At 37.4% G+C, this 21,745-nt stretch overlaps 1 protein-coding gene across 3 annotated transcripts in view; it reads left to right on the top strand.

Moving 5' to 3' along the window:
• The window catches only part of FHIP1A (FHF complex subunit HOOK interacting protein 1A), a 264,968-nt gene that overhangs the window by 173,585 nt on the left and 69,638 nt on the right, over positions 1-21,745 (top strand). For 2 of the 3 annotated variants that reach the window (XM_065545584.2, XM_045392945.3), the window contains 3 exons: positions 4,035-4,661; positions 13,418-13,576; positions 15,409-15,495. In XM_065545584.2, coding sequence (XP_065401656.1) covers positions 4,035-4,661; positions 13,418-13,576; positions 15,409-15,495 — 873 coding nt within the window. Of the gene's footprint in view, positions 1-164; positions 322-4,034; positions 4,662-13,417; positions 13,577-15,408; positions 15,496-21,745 lie in introns of those variants that run through there. The other variant, XM_045392946.3, reaches the window with a different exon arrangement.

Raw genomic sequence — 21,745 nt, forward strand, 5'->3', positions numbered from 1 at the left:
CTTTATAAGGTGTTGATTAGTTTTTTAAAATGGTATTTTCAGCCTAACAAAGTAAATTTGTTTTATAATTTGGGAATATTTGCAAAGTATATTTTGCTTGCTTTCATTCTTTTACCTACTGAGATCCCTCCGGCCCCATTAATTGTGTTTTTTCTTCCTCTGAGCTGAATCCTTGAGACTGAGTCTAGAGAGCTGAGAAGAAGCCAGGTGTGGGAAATGAGGCAAGGTCGGGAGTATAAGACAGCTGGTAATCAGGAGTAGACCAGGCCTGGGGGAGCCACTGTGAGCAGCGTGAAATCGTGGCATCCATAGCACCGGAAGGTAAAAGTTGGTGTGTGGGTGGAACTGGCAGCAAGCAGAAATCAGGGACACAGAAATATTGGAGTTTGATGGGAGTGATACGAAAAGAGGGCACAAAAGGAAAAAATAAGGAAAAGTCCAGGTCTTATCAGAGATCAGTTTATAGAAACTGAAAGAACTATGACACCATTGGAGTGAGAAAGTTGGGACTTGGGATAGAAGTTCTTTGGCATTTCAGTACAAATTGTGCTCTAGTCAAGAAGCTTCTTAGGCATTCCCTGCCAATATAGGAACCGGTCCCAAGATTGGGCCACCAGAGCCCGCTAGTAAAAGCAGGTCATGGGTGTGTCTGCCTGGAAAGGAAAAGGAGGTACCCTGGGAAGGTCCTAAGGAGAGAGGTTAAGGACATGTGGCAACACAAGCATAATCAGCACTTTGCTGAGCATTGTGTGTTTCATGACTCACATATGTTGGTTACAACACACCCATCTTCCAGGCAGTAAAACCAGTGGGTTAGGTCTGGGTCTTCAATGTATCTGCTCCATCTGAAGACAGTATAAGGGAACTACTTTAAGAGAGTAAAGATGCTTCAGTTTAAAAGCTGCTAAACAGTTTGCATTCTGTATAAAAATCTTAGTTCTCTTTTTAAGGTTTTTCATAGCAAAAAAAGGAGGTCTGTAAAGGAATGAATTGGAATAAATAATATAAATGAAGGTTAATTAATGAGAAAAATACAATTTATGGTTATGTAAATAAAGACTTTTGCTGTGTCTTACATATTTGCATGCACATATATAGTTTATATAAAATATACATATGCATATGTATAAATTTATATTGCTTAGAAATTGCTGAGACTTAAGAGATCTCTAATTGTTAATTGTTTTTAACTCAATGGTTTGGTCTTTTTTGGACATTAGTACATGATTACTTTGTCTACCTTTGTTTTTATTTGTATTATGAAATTAGATAAACTTACAGGAAAGAATAAATAACCTTAAAATCTCATTTATATCTTTTTAGACTCACTTTTAATCATGTATCTACTTGGCAATGTATTTGCTTTTTAGCTTACATTTTAATGATAGAAAATGAATTTACTTAGTGTTTTTTTTTTTGATGGCTCATACAATTTTTTTATATTGTATGGTGATATAATATATTTTGATTGTAATTCTCTTATTCTTGACCATTTGAGTCAATAGTATTTTTTTCATTATAGGAAAGTTGAACATGTTTTAAAAGATTATTTTTGGGTTGTTTCCTTGGGGCATTTTCCCCAAAGTCAGATTAACAAGTCAAAAGGCAGGAACAATTTTATAGCTTCTATTACATATTGCCAGATTGTTTTCCAGAAAGATTGAGCTAATTTGCTACTCCACTATCAATGTATAAAGCACAGCCCCAGTTTTAGATAGTTTAGACAGTCTGGGCACACATGAAAAGTGTAATTACCTTTTTATCCTGAGGTCTAGCTGTAAAGATAGTTCTCATAAGTAAACTCAATATATGGACTTTGAAATTATAGAACTGATAAGGCATGTCTTTTGTTCTTCAGAATGTGGAGGCTTGAAGTTAGGGACTTTTGGGGCTGGACAATGTGTGGTGTGGAGGTAGAGGGTCCCTTTGGACCAGTGTGGTACTGTGATTGCATTCTATTGAGTTGTTGGTAGGGCCCAGAACAAAGGGATGGGGGAGAGCCAGGTCCCGGTGTTTCTGCTGCTAGGACGGTGACCAGGTGCAAGGAATCCTGAAGGGCTTGGTGGAGGTTGTAGGATAGTGGGTGTACTTTGGAGTCAGGCATGCAGCAAAGGAGAAGAGGATGTCTAGTGGCTGTCCTGTGGCCACTAGTCAGTGGGCCAGGTACTCCTCCCTGGGTAGGGGCTAGCCAAAGGCCTTCCTTTTTTTTATTAAAAATGTCAACTCAAGGGTGTTGGAGTGATTTTTTGCCTTTGTGACACAGCATTATCAACTTTATAATGGAAGTCAATGGTGATTATAGATTCTGTGGAAATTCTTTTATTCTGTAAGGGTGGACTTGCCTGGTCTATAAAGATTTTTTTTCCATTTCTGACAAGGGAGAGACAGACATTTCCCTGAGAAATAAATTTCCTTCATTGCTCATGCATGCTGACATAGCATTATGCCTTTGCCAGCTTCCCCAATGACTTGCAAAAATTCCATAACCTAAGTACTCATACAGAACATGTAACAGCACATCATAGAACTGGACCCGGAGGGTACTGCAAAAGACACATAGATTCCATGCAATTCAGAAAGGCAAAAAGGGACAAAGATAAAGTCATTGATAAATGTTTGGATGTTTAAAAATTATCATATGTGTATATTTTCAAAGGAGTAAATGGAATGAGTATTATACCAGAAATTCTAAGTCATAAAGTTAAATGGAAGTTGAGATAAAAAATTGTTTTAGTTTCCAGGATGCAAAGTGGAAGTATCTGTTGGCACAGAAAGTGAGAAACCTTCAAATGCTAGCAGTGGGAAAGGAGAGAAGCTGACCGGGGCTGTGAGGTGACCTGTTTAGGGATTTTTATTTAAATTGTTAATTGAGTTTTTTGTGGTAAAGTATATATAACAAAATAGGCCACCTTAACCCATTTTGATTTTTGTTTTGTTTGAGGCTGGAGTGCAATGGCGTGATCAAGGCTTACTGCAGCCTCAACCTCCTGGGGCTCAAAAGATCCTTCTACCTCAGAGTCTCAAGGCATGCACCACCACACCCAGCTAATTTTTACAGTTATTTTGTAGAGACAGGGTCTCACTATTTTGTCCAGCCTGGTCTTGAAGTCCTAGGCTCCAGTGATCCTCCTATCTTGACCTCCCAAAGTGCTTAATTATCAGCTCTATTTCCAAAACTTTTTAATCACTCCAAACTTTAGGGGTTTGTTTTGTAATTGGTTGTCTCAGAATTTTTAAGCTTAAAGAAACACAACATTCAAGCCCTTCATTTTTCAGTTTCAGTATATGCCACATGTTAGGGTTGATTCTACTAGTTGTATGTCGCTCGTTTATCAGTTTCCTTTAATCTTTTCTGTTGCTGCATGTTTGGTTGAAGAGGGCATCCATCCAAGTAGGGAAGGGAGGATATTGTTCTGCCAAGGGCATATGAGTAGCTGTGTTCCTCTGCTGAGATCTCCAGAGCAATTCTGTTTGTAGGAGAACATGGGTGGCATGGTTTCCTTGTGCTTATTTAATGTATTTTAAAATTAAAAAGCAATGTTATACATTTACAATCTAGAAAAAAATTTAAGAATTTGTCATGACTTTGAACATAAAAATGAGTCTTTTTGCATATTTTTCACATACATCTTTGACATAATTGATTATTATGCATCTAACATCTATAAATAGCTTGCTTTTTTCATCTAACATATCACTTACAATTTCTCATTTTCCTCAATTATGTTCATAATAAATAATCCAAAGAATGCATGTAGCTTAATTGATGTAACCATAGTATTTTCTTTGATATTTAGATTGTTGAAATTTATAACTGTGGAAGTAAACATCTTCAGACATCTTCTTTCTATAGTTTAACTCCTTCATTTTAGTGTTTGAGAGGAAGACACACACACACACACAATGCTCACACATATCTTGTTGTGGGCAGTGGCTCCTGCACTTTTGGTGAAGATTTGGTAAAATCAGTGGTGATGTGTTTTTGTAATTATGATAAACATCAGATAGATGACAAATGTTTGACTTGGTTACAGGTTGTGAAAATCTTGGAGAAGCACGACCCCTTGAAGAACACCCAGGCAAAATATGGGTCTATCCCTCCAGATGAGGCCAGTGCTGTGCAGAATTATGTAGAACACATGCTCTTCTTGTTGATTGAAGAGCAAGCCAAGGATGCTGCAATGGGGCCGATTCTGGAATTTGTGGTCTCTGAGAACATCATGGAGAAACTTTTCCTTTGGAGCTTGAGAAGGGAATTTACTGATGAGACTAAAATTGAGCAGCTAAAGATGTATGAGATGTTGGTCACCCAGTCGCACCAGCCTCTGCTGCACCACAAACCCATTCTGAAGCCTCTGATGATGTTGTTGAGCTCTTGTTCAGGAACAACCACCCCCACTGTGGAGGAGAAGCTGGTTGTCCTACTCAATCAGCTCTGTTCCATTCTTGCCAAAGATCCATCCATTTTAGAACTCTTCTTCCACACTAGTGAAGACCAAGGCGCTGCCAACTTCCTCATCTTCTCCCTTCTGATTCCCTTCATTCACCGAGAGGGGGCAGTGGGCCAGCAAGCTCGGGATGCATTGTTATTCATCATGTCTCTCTCTGCTGAGAACAGCATGGTGGCCCATCACATTGTGGAGAACACCTACTTTTGTCCAGTAAGTCTCTCTCCTTGGCACGTTTTCCACTCACTCCCTTTTTTCTCTTTTGTTGCTAATGATGAATACTATCTTACTCCCTTTTTCCTCCCAGTAAGTTGTAGTTGGCACCTCCTATGGAAAGATGTTTAGAGGAAATCTTTTGGAGGGAGCAGAGGAGTCTAAGTTGAGATGCTATTTGTCTGAGCAACATCAGCTCATCATAAGCCAACAGAGGAAGCTAGATGTGTTACCGTTTTTGGTTAATTTTTTACTGCATTAAGAATGATTTTAATTGTTCTAGGAGCATAGGAGCATATCCTGAGAAATTGGTAAAACCTGTGCTTTCTCATTCCTTAGCTTTTCAGGTTGATTTTTCTCCAAGGAATCATGGCATGTGATAAGACCTCCACTGCTGGTTTCACAAATTAATTTGTTTCTCAGCAAGAAAATGACCGCTAGTTTTAGTGTATTTTGTTGTCGTAGGAACATGGGGTGGTGGAGTGGGAGTTCAACAGTCAGTTAGTGTGTAGGGGTCACGCTGACAACACCAAATGCTGGCAAGATGTGGAGGAGTAGAAACTCTCATTCATTGCTGATGGGAATGCACAATGGTACAGCTACTTTGGAAGACAGTTTGGCAGTTTCTTACAAAACTAAACATACTCTTGCTGTGTGGTCCATCTATTGCACTCCTTGATATTTACCTAAAGGAGTTGAAAACTTATGTCCACCCAAAAACCTGCACATGGATGTTTATAGAAGCCTTATTTATAATTTGCAAAAACTTGGAAGCAAACAAGATGTCTTTTAGCAGGTGAATAGATAAATAAAGTGGGGGTATATGCAGATAATGGAATATTTTTCAGCTAAAAAGAAATGAGCTGGTAAGCCATGGATAGATATGGAAGAACCTGAAATGCTTATTACTAAGTGAAAGAAGCCAATCTGAAAAGGGTGCCTACTGTATGATTCCAACTATATGACATTCTGGAAAAGGCAAAACTATGGAGACAATAAAAAGACTATTTTCTTCCCCTGAGCATTGGGGCAGGGTGAGGGATGAATAATCAAAGCACACAGGACTTTTATGGCAGTGAAATTACTTTGTATGATACTAGAATGGTGGGTACATGTCAATATACATTTGTCCAAACCCACAGAATGTAAAACACTGAGTGAGCGCTTATGTAAACTATGGTTTTGGGGGTGACTCTACTACGTCACTGTGAGTTCATCAGTTGTAACAAATGTAGCCCTCTGGTAGAGGATATTGATAATCAGGGAGGCTGTGCATGTGTTGGGGCAGCGTGTATGTGGGGTATCTCTGTACCTTCCTCTCAGTTTTGTTGTGAACCTTAAACTGCTCTAAAGAAAACCTCTTAATAGCAGTTTTGAGAGGGAGCTATACGAGGTTTGGGTTTTAGCTTATTTGAATTGTTTAATTCAGTTGTGTAATTCTGCTGTTAAAGGAGAGCAGATATTGTAACAAATCAAAATATTCAGGTGGTTCACTTGATCAATATGCAAAAGGCAATTTAGAAAATACCATTTACAAGAGCAACATAATCATAAGGTATCTTGAAATAAATCTAACAAATACATGAAAGGCCTTTGTGGAGAAAATTATAAAGGGCATAAAAGATCTAAATAAATGGAAAGCTCTACAGCCTGTAGATACTGTACAGATGAGACATTCCTGCAAATTAATCTATAAAGTTGATGCAATTTATGTTTTAAAAACTTTTTATTGTAAGAAAAAGTAAAATACAGAAAATTTAAAACACTAAGATGAACAGTGTATGCACACCACCTAGATTCAAAGTTGTTAATATTTTGCCATTCTTTGGTATTTTATGCTTTTATTTGTTTTTGTTGTACCATTTGAAATTAAGTTACAGATGTTAGATACTTTAGTCTGTATTTCCTATGAATGGGGACATTCTCCCACATAACCACAATACTGTTATTATACCTAAGAACATTATACAATAATTCCTTAATACGATCTAGTATCCAGTTCTCCCATTATGCCCCAAATTACTTTCATAGCTTTTTTCTCCCCCTTTGTAGAGTCCAATAAAAGATATACATCTAGCTATCAGGTCTCTTTAGTCTCCATTAATATAATAACAACCTGCCACTTTTCTTCCCCATGACATTGACTTTTTAAGAGACCAAGCCATTGTCTTATAAAACATCCCCACATTCTGAGTTTGATTGTTTCTTGTGTAGTTTGACTTGTCCCTAACCCTGCATTTCCTACAAATTGGACTTAGATCTACACGCTCAGTTAAATTTAGGTTAAATATTTTTGGCAAGGATACTTTACAAGTGATGCTATATACTTTTTGCATTACAGCAAGGGGCCTATGTTAAGTTATTCCACTATTGGTGATGCAATGAGACCCCAGTTAATACTTATCAGAGTAGTAAGTATTAAGTGGTAACTGTGTTGTCAAGAGTGTGAAAACAAACAAAAAAAAAGAACTTTTGAGAATATAAATTGGCATGGTAACTCAGGAAAGCAGTATGGCAATGTTTGGTAAACCTGAATATTTGCATACCGTGTGATCCTGCAAATTCCCTTCTAGATATCTGGCCTGGAGAAATCTGGCACTTATTTACAAGGATACATATACAAAGATGTTCAATAAAACAGTGATTTGAACAACAGAAAAATAGAAGTACGTGAAGTGAAAGATAAACTGGTTTATTCATACATCAGTGGAATACTTTTCAGCATTCAAAGTGTATGAATAGTGTACTGTCATGTAACTATGTGTATGAACAGCAGTAAATCAAAAAACATATTGAGTTATTTATTTATTTATTGAAACAGAGTCTCGCTCTGTCACCCAGGCTGGAGTGTGGTGGCGTGATCTCGGCTCACTGCAACCCTGCCTCCCGGGTTCAAGTGATTCTCATGCCTCAGCTTCCCGAATAGCTGGGACTACAGGCGTGTACCACCATGCCTGGGTAATTTTTTGTATTTTTAGTAGAGACAGAGTTTCACCGTGTTGACCAGGCTGGTCTCGAACTCCTGACCTCAAGTGATCTGCCCGCCCGGCCTCCCAAAATGCTGGGATTACAGGCATGAGCCACTGTGCCGCCTAGAGTTTACATAAAATTTTAAAACGCAGAATCTTAGTGTATGCTGTTTTTTGGATACATGTGTATACAGTAAAAGTACAAAACAACCGCAAGGATAATAATATATGCGAAGTTCAAGACTGTGACTTTCTGGGGGTGAAGGAAGGAGAAGGGATGGTAATGAGATTGGAGTGGGGTGTAGTTCTATTTCTAATTTTTATTGTTTGAAAAAATCAGAGTGTTCTGAAGAAATTTTTGCAGAATATTAAAATCTGTTAAGTCTTGGTGATGGATTTCTATTATGCTTTGTGTATTTTTGATATTTCATAATTAAAAAATTTAAATATATTATGACAAGAATGGACCATTTTTAATGTTTAGATTTCTATTTAACTGTGTCATAAGCAGATTTTAGTTGAGTGTTGCTTTTATAAAAATGTATTTTAAAACACTGTACAGATCATTAAAGTTGGAGTGAAAACAACATCTCCAGCTGACCTTGTTTGCTAGAATGGAACACGAGCTTCATTGTGTTAAGTTGCCCCTTAGGATAGATCCCATAATCTCATTTGTACCCAGTTTTCTATAATTACATCTGACAACGTAATTAAAAAAAAAAGGCCTCTTTATGTTGAAGATAAAAGCATACTCTATTAACCATCCAGCTAAGGACCACAGTTGACAAAAAGATTTCTCTAATTAGTATGATTGTCAAAGCGTGTTAGCATCAGGCTGTTGGAAAAGTAATGACTCTTTCAGGAAATTGGACCCCTTTTGTAAACCTTTACTGTTATAGTTGATAGGAAGAGCTTGCTGGTTCTGCTGCCTCATAACTCAAGATGTGCTTTCCCAGGAAAAGAAGGAGAATGAAGATACTCTAGGGAACAATTTGGTGCCAACAAAAGGGGACTAAATGACCCTGTCACTTAAAAAAAAAAAAAAAAAAAAACAAATATTGACTATTAAGCCCATGCCACTGTTATATACTGGCAAATGTAGAAAACGGTGTATACGTAAATCAAGTAATGCAAATTAAAGCAAGCGACCGTTAGGTACACAGCCGCAGGTAGAATGTTATTTATCCCATATCCAAAATTTATGAGGCTTTTTATTTTGGCAAGTTGTATCAAATAGTCCCCACCAGGTGTTATGCTGCGAGCTTCAGACTAAAGCCATCTGCCAAAAATCTTTGTGTTTGCTAAAATTAACCAGATATCATTAGATGTTTAAAGTTAAGCATTACTTGTTCACTGCTCTGTACATGTCTTCTTCCTTTTTTTCTTTTTTTTTGTATGTCATCTTTCTTTCCTTCATTGGAAACATTTCTATGTGTAAAACATTATGCAAATCTTGGTACATGCATTATTTTCTTTAATCCTGGCAACAACTCAGTGAAGAAACGGAAATTTAGAGAACTTTAATAACTGCCTGTCAGTGGCAGACTCTGGTTCAAAACCACGTTTGTCTGATACTAAAATCCTTGGTCTCAGCAACTGCGTTGCTATACTGCTGCCAGGGAAGTTGTTTGCTTTTTTGTCTATTGTTATCCTTGTGGTTTTACATGTGATTTGTTTCTTTTAAAGAGATTCTTGAGGGAAAATAAGTGAAAAATAAGTGCACATAAGTGAAAAATAAGTGAAAAATGGGTTAATGCTTAATGTGTTGGGAATAAATAGAATATTTTGCAATTTTTGTGTGTGTGTGTGAATGGGAATCCAAGGATCAATAAAAGTCTAAAATACTGGATGGGAATTTTATTTTTAATGAGCTGTTGAATACATCTATGTTTAAACTTTTGTAATTTAATTCTAAGTTAAAAAATGAAATTTAAAAGTAAATAGAATGTTCTATTCATCTCTTAACCTAGAAAAGTTAGCTACAGACCTGTTGGTATCTTTCCTTTTCCTTGTCCTGTTCCCACAGCACTCTATATCCCCTTAGGTAGTAATTATCTTTCTTGCATTTATTGGTTTATCAGCCATATTCTCCATCTCTCCCGGTCTGCCTTGTTCACTAGTCTTTCTCCAGGACCAATCTTGCGTATGTCTGGCCCACAGTCTGTGTTCTAGAAATATGTGCAGTCTGGGTGAATGAATCTGAACTCTGAGCACAGCCTAGGAAGGGAGGATATAAATACCATAAAGATTTAGAATCTTTTCCTAAGACTGTATAATACTCTTTATTCTGCAGAATATTTTCTCCTCTGTTTCTTTGCCATTCTGAAGGAGATAGCAGAGAAACTTTTTGTAGTGGCAGGAACATGACAGGACTTCCTGTTCAGCTGTCACTTCTGTACGGACAACGTCTTTCTGTCTTCTGGGAGTATCCTTGTGCATACAGAGTATCCTTCTGTACAGGGACTATCCTTCTGGATGGGCAGGCTTCTGTTCACATCTCAGCCATGCCCTTTCAGAATACTCATTTTAAAAAGTGAATATTACATATGTGTTATTTTTAATTACTGTCACTGAGGTATGTAATTTGAAAATTAATGTTGCTGTAATTATATTGATATACTGAATAGTTACTCCCAGCTTTTTAGTCAGACAAATTAAGCCTGTCTTTATGAATTCATCTTCAGAGCCTCAAAGTGGTTAAGAAATCAGGAGTATGCAGAATTAAAGCCTTTGTTCTGTGGTTAATTTAGCAGGAGTTAGCAAATGTAATTGATTTAAAAAAATGTGGCATCAAGATTAGATTTCTCTTCGAGGAGAACTTTTGGTCTCTGTTCTCTTTTGCCGGAGATTTCTGATTTCTAAGAAGCAACTCATTTGGGTCACATTCAAAACTGGAATGAAAGTGTTTGTATGGGTATGTTCACTTTGAATAGGGGACATTCTCCTTTGGGACCACAGATGCCCTGATTTTTTAAAAAGAGGTAAATGTACTGTCTTGTTTACGGTTGTATTTTCTTAATGTAGTACCTGGCCTGAAGTAAGTGTTTGGTATTTCTTTTTTTAAGGAGTGAGTAAATGAATGAGTGATTAAAGGTTGCCAGGAACCAGGAAATAGAACAGAGAAATGTATATAATTTTTTGATTTCTCTAGTACTGAAATGGTTCATCTATTTGTCTCCCTGTCCTTTATACTCTACTGGGGGCTCCTATACCAACTCCCCCACCCCTCCTAGATCCTCCCATGACTTCATATGGTCTCTCCATGTTAAGACCTCCCCGACCTGTACTCTGTTGTTGAGTTGCGTATGTTATTCATGGGAAGGACTCCTAGCATCTGAAACTCAACATACCTGACTGGACAAATCATCCATACCTCCAGTGTGGACTGGAATGAACAAGTCTTGTTCTCCAGAACAAGTCAGGAGAGATGGAGAGGTAGGCAATACACTAATACATGCAAGAAAGATGATTGCTACACAAAGGCATACAGAGAGTGCTGTGAGAACAGGACAAGGGGAAAAGGGAGGCAACAATAGGTCTACAGATAATTTTTTTCCAAGTTTAACATACCTAAGCCCACCCCTCCTCCTGACTTCCTGTTTGTGATGCCAGGCACTGTGGATTATTTTGTCATATCTCATCTGTCTAAATCTCCCTTTCCTTCTCTCTCTGGTTCATATGGCTTGAGGTCCTATCTACATGTTGACGGCTCCATCTCTAGCCCAGAGCTCTCTTTTAAGGATCAGCCCCACGTATCTGAATACTGGGCTCTCCATTTGGATGCCTCACACGCTCCTCATGTTGTCCTATAAAACCCTGCAGGATCTGATTCCCGTTCACCTTGCCATCCTCTTTCTACCTGTAATTCTGCACTCTAACAATACTGCGCTTCTCTTAGTTCCTGGAGAATACCATCTTTGCTTTCTCCTTTGAGCTTTTGTATATGCTGTTTTCTCTGCTTGGAATATTCTTCCCCCTACTCTTTTTCTGGCTAACTTCTACTTACTCTTCATCAGCTTAGACATCACTTCTTCTGAGAATATTTCCTGCTGCCAACCCTCCAAATCTGAGTTAAGTCTTTTGTACACCCACAGCACTATATATTTTCTATTATGTATTCTGAGCATTTCTAACACTGTTTTAATTGCCTGTTAATCTCTCATTAGACAGTGAGATCAATGAGTATGTCACTATTTCTTTTCTGGGCCTGCCTCATTATATTTTCTTGAATGTTTCCATCTCATTCGAGGCCATTGTCACCTCAGGGTTTGTGCTAGAGCAAAGACTTTTGTAGCTGGCCTTTTTTTTTTTTTTTTTTTTCTTTTTCTTTTAAGGCACTCCATCTCTGTCGGCCAGGCTGGAGTACAGTGGGCCAGGCTGGAGTACAGTGGTCCAGTCTCAGCTCACTGCAACCTCCGCCTCCCAGGCACAAGTGATTCTCTCTTACCTCAGTCTCCTGAGTAGCTGAGATTACAGACTCATGCCACCATGCCCAGCTAATTTTGTATTTTTAGTAAAAACTGGGTTTCGCCTTGTTGGTCGGACTGGTCTCAAACTCCTGGTTCAAGTGATCCACCCACCTCAGCCCTGCAAAGTGCTGGGATTACAGGCATGAGCCACCACCCCTGGCCCCATAGCTGACTCCTTTGCATTCATTCTGTGCCATCCCTGGCCATCTTATACGTATCTAGCAAGTCAGGATCTCCAAGTTGCTGTTTAATTCAGTATCACTTCCCAGCTGGGAGGCCTCCAGTACTATGAAATTCATTGCTTCCCTGGTTTGATATTCCACAAAGTAAAATCAACAAGCACTCAGCATTAAGTGTGTTATCTTCTTACATTTCTGTGTCTATTAAAGGCATCACCATTTTCTTGGTGACCAAGTTGGGTAAGTTGACAGTTTTGAGGTATCCCACTTACCAAGCCCAAAGGCTGTCAGTTTAAATTAAGGAACAGAACAGTAAGGGAGGAAGCAAGCCCTAAGAGTATTGGATTAATGCCAGACTGATAGATGTCATGATTAGATCACCCTCATATCCACCTTCCATGTGATACTCAAATTTTATTTCCTCCTCTCTTTTCCTAGTGCTGATGCCTCCATGTAGACTCACTTTATCTCTGCTTGAATCTTGTCATTACATCTAACTAGCTGATTGCTGTCCCCCAATTCTTTCTCCTTGCTATTGTTTGTGAAGATCAAATGAGAAAATATATGTGGAAGTGCTTTCTAAACTACAAACGTGCAGCTGTCAGTCATAACCTCAAGCATGCAAGGAATTGCATGGAATCTTTCTCATAAAGCTCATGGTTCCAATGTATGTGACTTTCTGTCCTGGACCACCTCAAAACAGGGGATTCTCTAGGCTGTGGTATGTGCCTTCTCTGTATTTGCCCTTGATGTATTGTACTATAGGATGTTGTTTATGAATTTGTTCCTCTCCTGAATTTCTTGAGGCCAGAATAATGTTTCATTCATCTTTGTGTGTACTTCCCCTGCACCAAGGCCAGCATAGTGCCTGGCACATGAGAGATGAGCAACCCATACCAACTGTGTGTATATTAGCCAGATAGTTCTGGTATTGCTGTCCTTCTGCCAGAGTTGTTCTTCCCTACTATCTCCACCTGTTTGCATCGTTTTTAGCTGGCTGATGGGCTCTTATACCTTTAATACCTTGCTACTTAAAGATATAGTTTTGGAAACAGCAGCATTGGTATCACCTGTGAGCTGTTAATTGCAGGTTGAGAACTTTGGAAAAGCATTTATTTTGTTTTTATTTCTGAATACAGGTACTTGCAACTGGGCTCAGTGGTCTCTACTCTTCCCTGCCTACAAAGCTAGAAGAGAAAGGCGAGGAATGGCACTGCCTTCTGAAAGATGACTGGCTTCTACTTCCTTCTCTTGTCCAGTTCATGAACTCCCTGGAGTTTTGCAATGCAGTCATACAGGTACCAGAGCACGATGAAGGATCCCTTTGCTATAGCTTCATTCAGAGCACAAGCATTGCAAAGGATTAATTTAAAAGCATTCACTTTTTAAAATGTTAATAAATGTTTATGGAATATTGGTGCTTTACTTTAAGCCAAGTGAATGTCCTTGAATGAGTGAAAATGTTAGTTTGTAGGTTTCTGTAAGTTTTAACTGAGAAAAAGAAATGAGTAGATTTTCTTTATCTTCTTTATAAAAAGTGTTAATTCTGTTTTGATTATCTACTTAGCCATCAAAAAATAAGTTCAATGCCTGACTCATTAAATAGATATTTTTAGGTTTCTAAGTACTCCAGATTATACCACTTCTACTTCAAGGTCTTCTTGGGAATTTATAAAGGAGAACACTTTATTTTGCTTAATGGTGCATACTACATAAAGAATATTGTTATCCCAATTGAATTTAGAAGAAGTTAAGCATTTTCATTGAAACACAAATTAAATTTGCTTTGAAATTGGCCTGTTTGGGGGGGAAAAAAAACAACCACTGAACTCTTGTGTATTTGGCTTCTTGATTAGATTTTTACCTTTAGACTTCTTGTTACTGTTTTCAATAAAAATCAGATTTTATATATATTTAAAGATGTGGTAAGTTTTCATAAAAATGTTTTGTTCCATATAGCATAAATATTACCTTAATGTTAGATTTATTAAGAAATCAAGTTTTCTTTATAGTGATTGTAGGATGAAAAATGTTAGTTATAATCTGTTTATTTACCAAATAAAGAAATAGCCTCTGGAAGAAAATACAAGTAAATTATTTTAGTTCCATCTCATTTTTATTGCTAAGTCAAAGGAAGTTTTATTTATATATAAGAAAAATGGATTACATCTTATTTTTTCCTTTAATATTGAGTCTATCAACATTTTCTTGCAGTTTGTGGAAATAAAAAAGATGGAACTACTATTAGTTCTTCCCCAAAAATATATACACACAGAGTGATTATCAGTAATTTAAAGATCTAGCCTCACTTTCCTAGAAATTGCTTTTTACTTTGTTGTTTGACTTTCTTCCTCTTTTTCATTGTCATCTTTTTTAAGAAAGAGAAATAAAGCTAATAGGCATGGTAAGAACAGGGAAATTATATATTTCATACTGTATTTTGACATTGAAACCATATACTTTTAAGATTTTTTGTTTGGGGAAGACTACTGAAAAGGTTACTTATAAAAGATATTAGTAGAGGGTTATCCACACTAAATATATTTTGGAAATCAAATATGAGAAGTATTGTACCTCTGATAATGTTTTCTGCTTTTGAATATTATCTATTTTTCTGAAAATATTTTTAAATGCCTTTCTCTTTAATATAAGTGACTATCAGGAAATACATATTTAAAATGAGAAAATGTTTTCTGCCAGCAAAATAAATGTATTTAATTGTTCGCTTTGACAGTTATGCTTAGTTTTTAAAATTAGTTACAGGTTGAGATGTGATTTAGAAGAAAGTAAGGGGCAAAAATTAAACTTTCCAGTTTGTTAACTTTAATTTATGAATCCTTATACGTACTCAGTCTGTTTATTGTGTTTTTTCCAAACACACAGTTTAAAATTACCAATATTATGTTTGAAAGTTCAACTTCTGTGAATTTTAACCAAGCTGTTTATGCTGAAATAAGCTATTTGAAGGGGTTACATGACAGTATGAGGTCTGATTTGTTCTTTAATCACAGAATAAATGGCCAAAATTTGGATTTCCTTTTTGAGTTCAGGATGTACACAGAATTGTTTTGTTTTAAGAACTGAAGATTGAACTCTTTGCCTTTTTCTTGACTATCTGCATCTCTCTTAGGTGGCTCACCCCTTGATTCGAAATCAGCTTGTCAATTACATTTACAATGGATTTTTGGTACCAGTCTTGGCTCCTGCTCTCCATAAGGTCAGTGATTGGCTCATGTAATCTTCTGTCTCTATAATACAAGTGATGGACAGTGAGGAGGGTAAACACAGTGTAACTGATTTGATGGTGACTTTAGCCTTATTTTTCTTCTATCTCTATTTCTTAACAATATCAAACACAGGTCTTAAAATGGCCACAGCTTAAACTGATGGGTTCTGTCTGGTGTCATAGAACACAGTATTGTGAGTGTCAAGTAGGATAGTCAGCCCAAAGGAACGTTGGCAGATAGACTCTGACTCTGTGCCTGCTTCGCTTTGTGGGTGGTGGCTACTTGGAACTGTCAAGCTGTCCTCCAAGGCTGAGTCTGTCATAGAAAATGCAAGGTATGCCGTGGGCATGGAGAGGAGCAGTAGTAGCACAAGTGCCATAGATTTGCTGTCTACTTAATAGAACGTAATTTTTTATTGTAACAGTTTTGTGACAGCAAAAATTAAAGTGAAGCTGTCATTTTTCCTTCACTAAATAAAGTTAAGGTTCCATCAAAGGTTGGCTGTCTCATTAGCACCACTCTGATTTTCTTATGACTCTCTGATTTTGTATGATAAATCAACTGATATATTTTCCATTGTGAGCTGTCAGGCGACACCCCTGGGCCTAGAATTCTGATTTTTCATTTTTCCTTCACTAAATACAGAGACTTGTGCAGTATTTAGTTCAGGGAATCTTTGTCAAGATTTTGGAATCACACCTCTGGCAGGGACAGAAGCAAAGAGCAACTTGATCATATGTTGTTTTGATGGAATGCCCACCATTCTGCATCCTGAAGTTCAATTTCTACAGACTTTTATTTTACAGAAGCCAAAAATACTTGATTATGGCAATGTTGAAACCTTGCCATCCAAGCTGATGGGGTTTCTGGTTTAGAGCAGATCTTGACAGAAGATGTTCATCTCTTACTATTTAGTGCCTCTCCAGCATAGTGGCCATGTTTTCCAAGCCAAACAGAGTACTTGGTTTGACTTAGATTTTTATGTTATTTCTAGGTTCGAGAGGTCATCTTTGATGTGGTTTAAACATAAAAATACTGAGGTTTCCATGTTATTTTAGTAGTTTATGGCCACAAAAGAACCAAGTCTGTGAAATTAGATCTCTCTTGGAAAATAAGGGATTAACTTTGGAAAATACAGAACTTGTATTTGTTTCTAGGTTAACTTTGTGTTTGTCAGTATTTCATTGTTCCAGGGATGGAATGGGTATCTTGCATTGAAGATCTCTAAACCTCTGCATGGAAGAATTTTCCTCTTTGGAGGAACACAAGAGTGCTATAGAAATTCTCTGGCAGTAATTATCCATATATACTCTCACACATTTAGACTTTTTTCTTCATTTGTTTCCATCCTTTTCCTCATTGACCTATTGACATAAAATAATTTCCTGTCATTATTATAATAGTGATAATTATTATAATTACTATTTGTTCAGGAAATTTTATGTTATTATAATTAGCACACTTTAGTGTTACAAACATTAGTGATAGCTCTTTATCCATAATTGAGGATGAAAACCACCTCAGAGAGCTGTTACGAGGATCTTACTGGTCACCCCACACTTCTTCTTCATAGCACTTAGCACAAGTGGAGTTAAATCATTACGTGTGCTATTACTTGCTTAATGTCTTCTCCACAGTGGTATGTACACTTTTATGTATGGCGTATTATCACATGTGTTTTGTTCACTGGGATATCTCCAGTGCTGAACACGGTACCTTAGACTTAGGAGGCTGAAGAAACAACACACCAATGGAACGCATGTTAAAGTACCTTCCCAGATAGTGGTTTGTAAGAGAATAATAGCTAACATTTGATCTAGCACTTTATATGTATTATGTAATATCCTCAGTTGTGCCCATAATTAAAATATGAGAGTTTTAAAACCATAAAGTTAATACATGCTTATTGTAAAAATAAAAAAGTCAATGCTGAATGTGTAAAATGAAAAGCGAATGTTACTGTATTAGGTTTGAATTTCCAACCCCTAATTCCGATTTCTTAACTTGTATCCATTGCAGACAATTTCTCTCAGGGCTATATAGCAACTAGGGAAACAAAGATGGATTTTTTCCTTCTTAATTAATTTTTCTCCCTGTTCTCCATCTGTTTTTTGTTTGTTTGCTTTTTTATCATTTAGAATGAACAGGGTTAGGGAGGGAGCAGGCCAGGGAAGGTGAACAGCCTCTCCTGTGGCTCTTGGCTCCCTATGTGGTTGATGAAGAAAGGAGCCATTTCACGAGTGGCAGGGCAGGAAATCAGAAGCACAAGAACAAAGAAGTCTAGAACTGGATGTTTCTTGAGGGGTTCCCAGTGACAGCAGTCATATCCTATATCCTATGTTTCCCCCTTTAATATGGGGAATGATGCCAAGAAGTCTGGGCTCAGGTCTACTGGAAGGGACTCCTGTCTGTGTTTTCTATACTCCATGTCCACTGCCTTGACATGAGCATTATTTTTTTTAATTGTGTATTTATTTTTATTATACTTTAAGTTCTGGGATACACATGCAGAACGTGCAGGTTTGTTACATATGTATACACATGCCATGTGGTTTGCTGCACCCATCAACTCGTCATCTACATTGGGTATTTCTCCTAATGCTATCCCTCCCCTAGGCCCCCACCCCCTGACAGGCCCCGGTGTGTGATGTTCCCCTTTCTGTGTCCATGTGTTCTTGTTGTTCAACTCCCACTTATGAGTGAGAACATGCGGTGTTTGGTTTTCAGTTCCTGTGTTAGTTTGCTGAGAATGATGGTTTCCAGCTTCATCCATGTCTCCGCAAAGAACATGAACTCATTCTTTTTTATGGCTGCATATTCCATGGTGTATTCCATGGTGTATATGTGCCACATTTTCTTTATCTAGTCCATCATTGATGGGCATTTGGGTTGGTACCAAGTCTTTGCTATTGTTAGTAGTGCTGAAATATATATAATATATATATTGTTAGTGTGCATGTGTCTTTATAGTAGAATGATTTATAATCTTTTGGGTATATACCCAGTAATGGTATTGCTGTGTCAAATGGTATTTCTGGTTCTAGATCCTTGAGGAATTGCTGCACCATCTTCCACAGTGGTTGAACTAATTTACACTCCCGCCAACAGTGTAAAAGTGCTACTATTTCTCCACATCCTCTCCAGCATCTGTTGTTTCCTGACTTTTTAATGATTGCCATTCTAACTGGCATGAGATGGTATCTCATTGTGGTTTGGATTTGCATTTATCTAATGACCAGTGATGATGAGCTTTTTAAAATATGTTTGTTGGCTGCATAAATGTCTTCTTTTGAGAAGTGTCTGTTCATATCCTTTGCTCATTTTTTGATGGGGTTTTTTCTTGTAAATTTGTTTAAGTTCCTTGTAGATTCTGGATATTAGCCCTTTGTCAGATGGATAGATTGCAAAAGTTTTCTCCCATTCTGTAGGTTGTGTGTTCACTTTGATGCTAGTTTCTTTTGCTGTGCAGAAGCTCTTTAGTTTAATTAGATCCCATTTGTCAATTTTGGCTTTTGTTGCCATTGCTTTTGATGTTTTAGTCATGAAGTCTTTGCCCATGCCTATGTCCTGAATGGTATTGACTAGGTTTTCTTCTAGGGTTTTTATGGTTTTAGGTCTTACATTTAAGTCTTTAATCCATCTTGAGTTAATTTTTGTATAAGGTGAAGGAAGGGGTCCAGTTTCAGTTTTCTGCATATGGCTAGCCAGTTTTCTCAGCACCATTTATTACATAGGAAATCCTTTCCCCATTGCTTGTTTTAGTCAGGTTTGTTGAAGATCAGATGGTTGTAGATGTGTAGCATTATTTCTGAGGTCTCTGTTATGTTCCACTGGTCTATATATCTGTTTTGGTACCAGTACCGTGCTGTTTTTGTTACTATAGCCTTGTAGTATAGTTTGAAGTCAGGTAGTGTGATGCCTCCACCTTTGTTCTTTTTGCTTAGGATTGTCTTGGCTATACAAGCTCTTTTTTGGTTCCATATGAAATTTAAAGTAGTTTTTTTCTAATTCTGTGAAGAAAATCAATGGTAGCTTGATGGGGATAGCATTGAATCTATAAATTACTTTGGGCAGTACGGCCATTTTCACGATATTGAGTCTTCCTATCCATGAGCATAGAATGTTTTTCCATTTGTTTGTGTCCTCTCTTATTTCCTTGAGCAGTGGTTTATAGTTCTCCTTGAAGAGGTCCTTCACATCCCTTGTAACTTGTATTCCTAGGTATTTTATTTTCTTTGTAGCAGTTGTGAGTGGGAGTTCACTCATGATTTGGCTCTCTATTATTGATGTGTAGGAATGCTTGTGATTTTGCACATTAATTTTGTATCCTGAGACTTTGCTGAAGTTGTTTTCAGTTTAAGGAGATTTTTGGCTGAGACGATGGAGTTTTCTAAATATACAATCATGTCATCTGCAAACAGAGACAATTTGACTTCTTCTCTTCCTGTTTGAATACCCTTTATTTCCTTCTCTTGCCTGGTTGCCCTGGCCAGAACTTCCACTATTATGTTGAATAGAAGTGGTGAGAGAGGGCATCCCTGTCTTGTGCCAGTTTTCAAATAGAATGCTTCCAGCTTTTGCCTATTCAGTATGATATTGGCTGTGGGTTTGTCATAAGTAGCTCTTATTATTTTTAGATACATTCCATCAGTACTTAGTTTATTGAGAGTTTTTAGCGTGAAGGGGTGTTGAATTTTATCGAAGGCCTTTTCTGCATCTATTGAGATAATCATGTGGTTTTTGTCATTGGTTCTGTTTATGCGATGGATTAGGTTTATTGATTTGCATATGTTGAACCAGCCTTGCATCACAGGGATGAAGCTGACTTGATTGTCGTGGATAAACTTTGATATGCTGCTAGATTCAGTTTGCCAGTATTTTCTTGAGGATTTTCACATCGATGTTCATCAGGGACATTGGCCTGAAATTTTCTTTTTTTGTTGTGTCTCTGCCAAGTTTTGGTATCAGGATGATGCTGGCTTCATAAAATTAGTTAGGGAGGAGTCCCTCTTTTTCTATTGTTTGGAATAGTTTCAGAAGGAATGGTACCAGCTCATCTTTGTACCTCTGGTAGAATTTGGCTGTTAATCTGTCTGGTCCTGGGCCTTTTTTTGGTTGGTAGGCATTAGTTAACTTCTTATTGGTCTGTTCAGGGATTCCACTTCTTCCTGGTTTGTCTTGGGAGGGTGTATGCGTCCAGGAATTTATCCCTTTCTTTTAGATTTTCTAGTTTATTTGCGTAGAGGTGTTTATAGTATTCTCTGATGGTAGTTTGTATTTCTGTGGGATCAGTGGTGATATCCCCTTTGTCATTTTTTGTTGTGTCTATTTGATTCTTCTCTCTTTTCTTCTTTGTTAGTCTGGCTAACAGTCTATCTATTTTGTTAACCTTTTCAAAAAACGAGCTCTTGGATTCATTGATTTTTTGAAGAGTTTTTCATGTCTCTATCTCCTTCAGTTCTGTTCTGATCTTAGGTGTTTCTCGTCTTCCGCTAGCTTTTGAATTTGTTTGCTCTTGCTTCTCTAGTTCTTTTAATTGTGATGTTAGGGTGTCAATTTTAGATCTTTCCCACCTTCTCCTGTGGGCATTTAGTACTATAAATTTCCCTTTAAAAACTGCTTTAGCGGTGTCCCAGAGATTCTGGTATGTTGTGTCTTTGTTCCCATTGGTTTCAAAGTATTTATTTCTGCCTTAATTTCATTATTTACCCAGTAGTCATTCAGGAGCAGGTTGTTCAGTTTCCATGTAGTTGTGTGGTTTTGAGTGAGTTTCTTAATCGTGAGTTCTAATTTGATTGCACTGTGGTTGATCTGAGGGACTGTTTGTTATGATTTCCATTCTTTTGCATTTGCTGAGGAGTGTTTTACTTCTAATTATGTGGTCAATTTTAGAATAAGTGTGGTGCTGAGAAGAATGTATATTCTGTTGATTTGGGGTGGAGAGTTCTGTAGATGTCTATTAGGTGCTTGGTCCAGAGCTGAGTTGAAGTCCTGAATATCCTAGTTAATTTTCTGTTTCATTGATCTGTCTAATATTGACAGTGGGATGTTAACGTCTCCCACTATTATTGTGTGGGAGTCTAAGTCTCTTTGTAGGTGTATAAGACCTTGTTTTGTGAATCTGGGTGCTCCTGTATTGGGTGCATATATATTTAGGATAGTTAGCTCTTCTTGTTGCATTGATCCCTTTACCATTATGTAAGGCCCTTCTTTGTCTCTTTTGATCTTTGTTGGTTTAAA

The sequence above is a fragment of the Macaca fascicularis genome, chromosome 5 (genome assembly GCF_037993035.2).
Source record: "Macaca fascicularis isolate 582-1 chromosome 5, T2T-MFA8v1.1".
Lineage (NCBI taxonomy): Eukaryota > Metazoa > Chordata > Mammalia > Primates > Cercopithecidae > Macaca > Macaca fascicularis.